The sequence below is a fragment of the Primulina huaijiensis genome, chromosome 18 (genome assembly GCF_012295235.1).
Source record: "Primulina huaijiensis isolate GDHJ02 chromosome 18, ASM1229523v2, whole genome shotgun sequence".
NCBI lineage: Eukaryota > Viridiplantae > Streptophyta > Magnoliopsida > Lamiales > Gesneriaceae > Primulina > Primulina huaijiensis.
In genome coordinates, this window is record NC_133323.1 from 1,623,390 (window position 1) to 1,632,119 (window position 8,730).

The window sequence follows — 8,730 nt, forward strand, 5'->3', positions numbered from 1 at the left end:
TTGTTAAAAGTTTTAAAAATACATATATATATATATACATATATATATATATATAAAATTATGAAATTGATGTTATTTAAATTTTTTTTAAAAGCATACGAGGTTAGGTGTATATTTATTTTTCAATGAGTTATCAGCAATTATATTTATACTAGTTTCTGACATGTTTGGCATGCCCATTTTATGATCGTCAGGTCTACAGGCATGACATGCACATGCCTCATGGGATGATCAAATAGTAACGCTTAATCCATGTAAGACTTAATTAATTACCCATGACTTATGGATGTTACGTTCATCAGAATTTCTATTTAACGAGTTTAATCTACCTTCAAATAAAATTTAAAAAAAAATATTGATAATGGGTTTCTCCAAAATAGCAATCGCCATTCTGTTGGTGCTTCTTCCTCTTGCCACGGCAAGAACTATAATACCAGGTAAGATTAATTGAATTTATACCATCAAAAAGTTCGTAAATCTAACTCATCGTGTGTATATAGCAGTTAAATCTACCTCTTTTACAATTAATTTTTTTATATATAAAATTGAATTTCACATTCTCTATTAGTTTAATTTCCTATATTTATTCGGTGCATATATGATTCACAATATGTAATATAATATATACTACTTGCCAAGAATAAGACTCAATATCCTAGTTTCATCTCACGTTTGATTCGAGTTGTACAAAAATTAGAGTCAAGAATAATCATATTATCCGTAATGTTCAACTTTATTATACTCTTATTATAAATCGTTTATCATCTTATCTCACGAGTCATTTGGTATGTCAAATAATAATTTTTCGACAGAGAAAGGACTTCCTACAAACAAAAAATGCGGGATCATCTACGGATTCTACGATGAGGATTGCACGAAAGATTGTAAAAAATTGGGTTTTCCAATAGGGTTGTGTAGCTGGGATCGTTGGGCATTCTGGAAAGACATTTTATGTTACTGCCACTTCGAGTGATGATGCTCTTGCAAATTGGTTAATTATGATCTAGATCAAAGTAAAAGTTCTTCTATTCAAAGGAATAAATAATATATGTGTAATAAATTTGAATACGTATCCTGTCTTTAATTATAAATTAAGCCTTTTTTTAATTGAGTAAGCTGTGCGCTCACCATTGCCAAAAAAATTTAGAGTATGTCTCTTGTGAGACGGTCTCACGAATCTTTATATGTGACTCTACCGATATTCACAATAAAATGTAATACTCTTAACATAAAAAGTAATACTTTTTCATGAATTACCCAAATAAGAAATTTGTTTCACAAAATACAACCCGTGAGACCGTCTCACATAAGTTTTTGCCAAAAAATTATTTCACCGTTATGGTAATTAAATAATTAAGTATCGTAATCTTATAACGAACCAAATAATTAATTACATATCGAGCCAATGGTATATCACGAAAAGTTATAACTAAATATATCGTGGAGTAAATAGTATTTTGGTAAACAAATTATTGATAAATTGACGGATTGATACATGAACAATGACTGATACGTGCTCATACTAAAAAGTAAATTTTATCTCTAATATAAATTTCTTTTAAGTCCAATTAATATTGTTGCTAAATTAAAATATATAGACATTTTATTTTTTAAGATAATTTTGTTGTTTAGTTTTTTAAAAATAAATTAAAATTATATTTTATAAATAAGAATAATAATATTTGTATAAAAATATTATGATTTTTAATAATAAATTATATATTGAAAATTAGAATATATTTTTAAGATATTTACAAATATATAATACGATGGTGTTTTTTTCCCTATTTTATATTATAGTTCATGTAAAATATATTTATTCTTATTATTATATATCAATAAAATTAAAAATCAATCATATACACTGATAAAATATATTTGATATATTGATAAAAATATAATAAAATAAATATATTTTTTATATTTAATTTAAATAAAAGTCTAAAAATAACGAAACTTAAACAAAAATCTTAAATTAAGTGTAAAAACTTTTGATAGTGGTTTATAACTTTCACATTTAACATTGGACAACGAATTCGTTAAAATGAACAAAGAATATTGGAGATATTGTTTACCTATTTTTATTAATGTTCGATTACGACGTTCTGCTATTCATATGTGGTGTTGCTGGAGGAGTCCATTGTAAGATAAATCTCATTCTCTTTCGAATAGTTTTGAAACTCAATACATGTGTATACTCCACATCAATCCGATCAAATTGTTATGATACTTTTTTCTAATTGTTTCTCTACTTCAACTCTAAATTATTTGAGTATTTCAAAGGTTTCATACTTATATTTAATCAAATACGTACACACATACACAAGCATCGAATAGTCATCCATAAAAGTAATAAGTAAGAATGCTCATATTTCGTACTAACACTTAGCGGGCTACTTACATCCGTATGAATCAAATACAATAAGTCATGTGCACGTTTCACTTTCATTTCAAAAGATATCTTGGTTATTTTTCCTTTCACACATGCTCACAAGTTGAGAATTTATGTTTCGGATAGACGAATTAACTATCAACGATGAGACGTGAATATTTTCAATGTAAAATAAAATAGAAGATAACTATAAGTTGGAGATTAAAAGGGCTAAGAAGGACTTGCATGTGGAGTTGTATACGTAACATATCATTCAGTAAGAATAAATGGCATTTGCTTGTACATTATTGCATGGCATTTATTAAATGTAGGACTAATTTATTATCCGACTGTAATAACAATGAATTGGGATTTGTATTTAAGTTTTATTTTTATTACCTAATCTCGAAATTGAAACAGTACAATAAAGATAAGAGTGAGATCAAGCGGGGAGGGGTGGGGGTGGGGGTGGGGTTCCCGGTGAGATCCTTGGTATTGCGGAGTATTGTGTCGACAGTGGAGATACAAAACGGGACGTGCCGGTGGGTTTTCGGTGTGGTACTTCTGGAAAATGTTTTCTTGTATTTGCGAAAATTAAATTGGGACTTGATTAGGTGGTGATTTGATTTAAATTAGTAAATGTTCTTCGATTTAAAATGAATTAATTTATTATATATATATATATATATAATGAATTTGTGTATTCAAACGACTGTTGTATTCTGTTTGTGAGACTCTTTCACATATTTATATCCGTGAGATGGGTCGAATTGATCTATATCTTAATAAAAAAACTTTTTCATGTGTCGTTGGATTAGATATGAGTTTTGTCTTACAACATTGATACGTGAGACAGTTTCATAAGAGTTTTTATTTAGAGTAAGTAATGAGAGACGGTTTCACAGATCTATATCTGAGACGAGGTGATATGATCTATATTTATAAAGAAAAATAATACATTTGACATATATCATGGATCGAGTCGGGTTGTAAATTCGTCTCACAAAATTAATATATGAGATGATCTCATATAAAAATTTTGTGTTATTTTATAATATTTAACTAGTGATCGTGTAATCGATTTTTTTATAAAAATTGAAAATTCTCTATTTTTAATAAGTTTTTAGATTTTTTTATATAAATTAGTTTTTTTGTAAATATTTTATTAACACAATGTAAAAAAAAAGTTAAAACTAAATTATTTTTAATAAGTTTTTTAGATTTTTTTTCTCATAAGTTCAAATTTGGGGAAGTTGGTGAAAAATCTCCGATCAAAATATTTTTTTGGTTTCACTTCCTACCCACAAAATTGTGGTACTATGTCATACAAAATGTGATACACTTCATGTAGAAATGTGATACTAAAAAAATACCTAATAACTGAACACAATTTCCCGTTAAAATTTCGGGAAAAAAAAATAAAAATGAAACATTCGAATGAACTGAACTAAACTGAGCGAAGTGCACTGTACTTTGCTTTGTACTGTACCGATCTATCGTTTGATTATTCCGCGGATCTTCCGCCTCCTTACCCAAACTGAAAGCTTTACGGCGCGTCCCACTAAATTCAACGCCAATGTACCCTCGAATCAGCGATCCAAACCTCGGAACTTCTCCGTCCCGCCACAATTCGTCCTCCGTCGGCCTCTACCCCACCATCGACACGAAAGACCTCGTCGAGAACCTTTTCCCTGACGGAAATGAACCCGAAACCTATCCTTATCCTCCATCCGCTCCTCCCGAGACCATCGAGGAAACCTTCATTTCGATATCTGCGGCCATCCTTCACTTGATAGATAGTGAATATTCCGTCGAGCTCGCCACCGGTGATCTCCGGATCCTCCTTCTGCGCCAGGGTAGTAACACTGTTGCTGCCCTCGCTGCTGTATCCGACGACATTCAATGGCCGTTAACCAAGGACCTTTCCGCAGTCAAGCTGGACTCTTCACATTATTTCTTCACCTTTAAGCCTCCACAGCGAACGGAGGACTCAGACTCCAGCGACGAGGAGGAGAAGAAGAACCTCAACAAAAGTAATAACCCAGGGAGTGCAATGTTGAGTTACGGGTTGACTATTGTTTCCAAGGGCCAGAAAGGTTTGCTGAAGGAGTTGGACGTGATTTTGGAGACTTACTGTACTTTTTCAGTGCACAAGGTGAATGAGAAAGCTGTGTTGGTGGAGGGGGGAGTGGCGGCCAGAGATGTATCGGTAAATGATTTGAAGACTGACAGGAACAAGAAGCAAGCAGTAGAGGGGCAGTGTGCGGCATACTGGACGATCTTGGCGCCAAACGTGGAGGAGTATAGTGGGACAGCGGCAAGGTTGATTGCGGCAGGGTCAGGGCATCTGATTAAGGGAGTATTGTGGTGTGGGGATGTGACCGTAGATAGACTTAAGAAGGGAAATGATATTATGATCAAGAGGATGGCTCCAGGGGGTACAGCTGAGATTGATCCCAACACTTTAAAGAGGATCAAAAGGTTTGTTTTTTTATTAGATGTCAGCATTTGGATTGTTTCTTGATTTTTTAGGTTCACCACATCAGTTAATAGCCGTATGGTCTTCCGATATTGTCTTCTTAGCTTGTTTTTCCTGCACACACTGGTCTCACATTAGTCATTATAATATCCAGAGAATGATTTCAATTTTGGATGCATATGGGAAATAATTTGTTTTCATTGGCTTGTCCTCTTCAGGGTAAAGAGGGTAACAAAGATGACAGAAAAGGTTGCATCGGGGGTCCTTTCAGGAGCTGTGAAGGTTACAGGATTCTTCACGGGTTCCATCGCTAACTCAAAAATCGGAAAAAAATTCTTTGGTTTATTGCCGGGGGAAATTATCTTAGCTTCTCTAGATGGATTTAGTATGTGAACTATCCATTCCATTGTACTTTCTTCTTGCTGTAATTCGCTAGGCATTCTACTTTGGAGGTTGGGTTGTTACTTGTTAGCATAGTTTCAATCAATCACTGAATGTTTCTGATTCATCATTTCACTTTTAGAACATGAGATTTAGTGATTTTGTACACAGACTCAAATACATTGGGCCTATAGAGTCAGGACCATTCTATTAATCATCAAGAATACACTAGAAAAGTAACTTGAAGAATGGGAAGGATTGAAAAATTGGAGGGGAGGATATATAAGACAAGAGTTTGTTAGTGGGGATTATTCATGCATCGTTTTTCCATTTATTTGCTGGCTGGCTCTAGGGCAGGAGAATTGTTGTCTTTACTCTGGTAAAAGTGTTGTTTTCCTTGGCTGAGTTCTTCGACTCAGATGCTTGCTTATTGTTTCGATTTACTTTCAGTTAATATTTGTTGCCAAAATTTTGTGAATAAATGTTCAATTTCTGGTTGAGTACAACTTTTGAGTTGGTGAATTAGGTCGTAACAGATTTCATTATCTTCAATCTGCGAGTTAGTAATTGGGCCTTTCATGGTATGCCCATTTACAATCTAGGAACACAGAAAAACAAGAAAAAACAAATGAAACATCTAAAAGATGGACTGAAGAAGTTGGCATTGGTCTGCACTTTACTTCAAGAGAGAGAATAGTTTTTTTAAAAAGGGAAAGCAGATAACCAGCCAGTTTAATGATTTATCGAGGCAATGATCTACCTATAATGACAATATGACTTTCGGTGAATATCTACCCTATTTTTCCCCCTCCTTTGGGTCCTTTCGACAGATTCAGATGGTGCACCTTGCTTTAATACGTATCGTCTGGAAGCTAGTTCAGATAATCCTGCTCTAAGCCTCTTACGGAGTGAACCTTCGCTCTTGGATTAATTTTAGCTCTCTGGTTGTTTCATCAGTAGCGATTAGAGAAAATTGCTAACTTGCAGCTCACTTTTGTCTGATCGGATGTAAATTTATTTTATGACAGGCAAAATCTGTGATGCTGTTGAAGTAGCTGGCAAGAATGTGATGTCAACCTCTTCCACTGTGACAACAGGACTTGTCACCCACAGGTAACTTCACCATATTTGATCTTGATTCCTTTTGCCTACTGTGTAAAAATTTGTTACCCCTTTTGAAGGTATGGTGAAGAGGCGGGTAAGGCGACAAGCGAGGGGTTAGATGCTGCAGGGCATGCCATAGGAACTGTGTGGACTGTGTTTAAGATTAGGAAGGCACTCAATCCGAAAAGTGTACTAAAGCCCACTGTTCTGGTCAAGTCAGCTGCGGAATCTGCTGCTACTGAAATGAAGGGGAAGCGCTCCTAGTAAAAGATATTGTATTGTTAAATTGGTTCTGAATTGCTATCAGATTCTCTAATGTTAAGAAACGGTACCCAAAATAAAGGGATACATTTTTTCTAATTTTTTCTTTTAGAGTCTCTATCTGTTTATTGCAATCATATTTTGAATTAGCTGCTGTCACAAAGTGGTGTGCCGGATCGACCTTGTAAATTGCTTTTCCATTTACAAAGGATCCTCTTATATCCGAAATTTAGTTTTAATTTATTATTTGATCACTATCATTTTTGTGTATGAATTAGTGAGATTTTTCTCAGCGAAGTCATCTGCACCCTGGCGGTGGAGTAGTTACCGAAAGCCTTTGAAGTTCAGGATAATATTGTCATGTCAGTGATGGAATTATGGTCATGAACTACCCGAGTTATGGCTCAAGGATTCAAAAGGTAACTTTTTGGCTGTCCTACGAGATTGCTTCAACTCATAGCAATCTTATACTTCACCACCTGCGCATATCCGTTTCGACATTTTTTTTATCTTTCATCAGATGGGATTTTTCTCCTGTGATAATTAGAAAGACAATAAGGTTTCTTTGTTTAACTAGAACTATTCCTCTTGTTGGCAGTTGCTTTTCTTTTCTTTTATGCATCCCAACTCTAGTGCACGACAGAGATATCTGTTGCATGTGTCTGATGCTGTGTTTATATATATATTTTTTATAAATAGGGATGTGGGGATTAGCTATATGAACTGCCTATACCACCCACACAAGTGAGATTTGAGTCAAGGACCCAGTTTTGGGCCTCACCCTTGTCATTAGGCTAATATGAATATATAAAAATATAATTAGAACCTACAACTTTGGGATTTAATGCAGTTTCATTCCATATAATTGGCCTGCCCCATAACACCTCAACTCTAATTCATTGAATCCTGCTCTTCAAGAAAACCAATCATAAAGTTGATACGTACCTTCAAATGCTCATCAACCTCAGAGTCAAATAATGTGGATTAGTGATAAGTTTAAGAATAATTAATACAATTAAGGTACATAATTTTTATTTACGAATGCTCACCCCAACTTTTGTCAGTCCAGCTATTTTTAATGAACTTCGTAGAAGAATCTAGACTTGTGGCATATCTTCGCTTTCGAGTGATAGCGCAGATCTTAGCTTGGTTCATGAACCTATAAAGATATGCTTAATCGGATCAGGATCAGAAATCGTTGTAAATTATGTATATTCGTCTCCTGAAAAATGCATTTAAATTGTTGTGCTTTCTTGCTTTATTGTCCATACTATTGTAAATTATAGACTTTAATGGCGTGGTATCCTCGGCATTTCTCAACTTGACAATATTGTATGAACTCATGGTTATCGCTAAAGTAGCCATCTATATTTTTATAATCAATATTTAATCTACTACAAATGATTATATTAGATCTCTTATTTTTTACTTTTAGACACTGGAAACCGACCAGTGAGCCACACCAGAAACTCGGCTGATGTTGATTGTGGCGTCATTTTGGCTTACATCAACATCTACTATCAACTTTAAGGGACTTCCTTGTGGTTTGTCTCGTTAAAATTAGAGGCTTGCACCCATTTTTCCCATAGTGAAAGGCTATGCTCCAACAATGAAAGAACTTCTGGAGTAGTATAGAATCAGTTGTTCAAATACATGTTGAAGGTTAAATGATTCCTATGATCATGAACCTAGTCAGTATATATATATATATATATATTGTTAGGTAAGATTTTATTTAATGTGGTGGGACCCACATTAAATAAAATAATAATAAAATCTTTTCCCACATCGATTGATTTTAAAAATTGGACGAGGGAATTAGTTATAAATAGAGCTCAATTCCTTCAGTTATTGTATCCTAAAATCAAAAGCTTTTTAGCTTTGATAAATAGAGAGTGCATAGAAAAAAAGAGTGTATTTTTTTTCTTGAGTGCGGGAATTCTCTTGTATGAGTTAGAGAAATTATTTTCTCGGTATACTCGGGTTGGGAGTGTGAGAAATATTGAGTGTATTGGTGTATACACTTGTTGTAATATTTCTTCCGGTTATAAAAGTTGCAGTGCTCCGTGGACGTAGCCTATATTGGGTGAACCACGTAAATCTTTGTGTTCTTGTTGGTTATTTTATTCCGCAA

At 33.9% G+C, this 8,730-nt stretch overlaps 1 protein-coding gene across 1 annotated transcript; it reads left to right on the forward strand.

Moving 5' to 3' along the window:
- The first annotated feature begins 3,831 nt into the window (after window positions 1-3,831).
- Window positions 3,832-6,712, forward strand: LOC140964355 (protein EARLY-RESPONSIVE TO DEHYDRATION 7, chloroplastic-like). The gene is made up of 4 exons (XM_073424052.1): window positions 3,832-4,852; window positions 5,069-5,235; window positions 6,260-6,344; window positions 6,413-6,712. The coding sequence occupies exons 1-4, from the start codon at window positions 3,948-3,950 to the stop codon at window positions 6,597-6,599; spliced, it is 1,344 nt and encodes a 447-aa protein (XP_073280153.1). The 5' UTR covers window positions 3,832-3,947; the 3' UTR covers window positions 6,600-6,712.
- The last annotated feature ends 2,018 nt before the right edge of the window (window positions 6,713-8,730 follow it).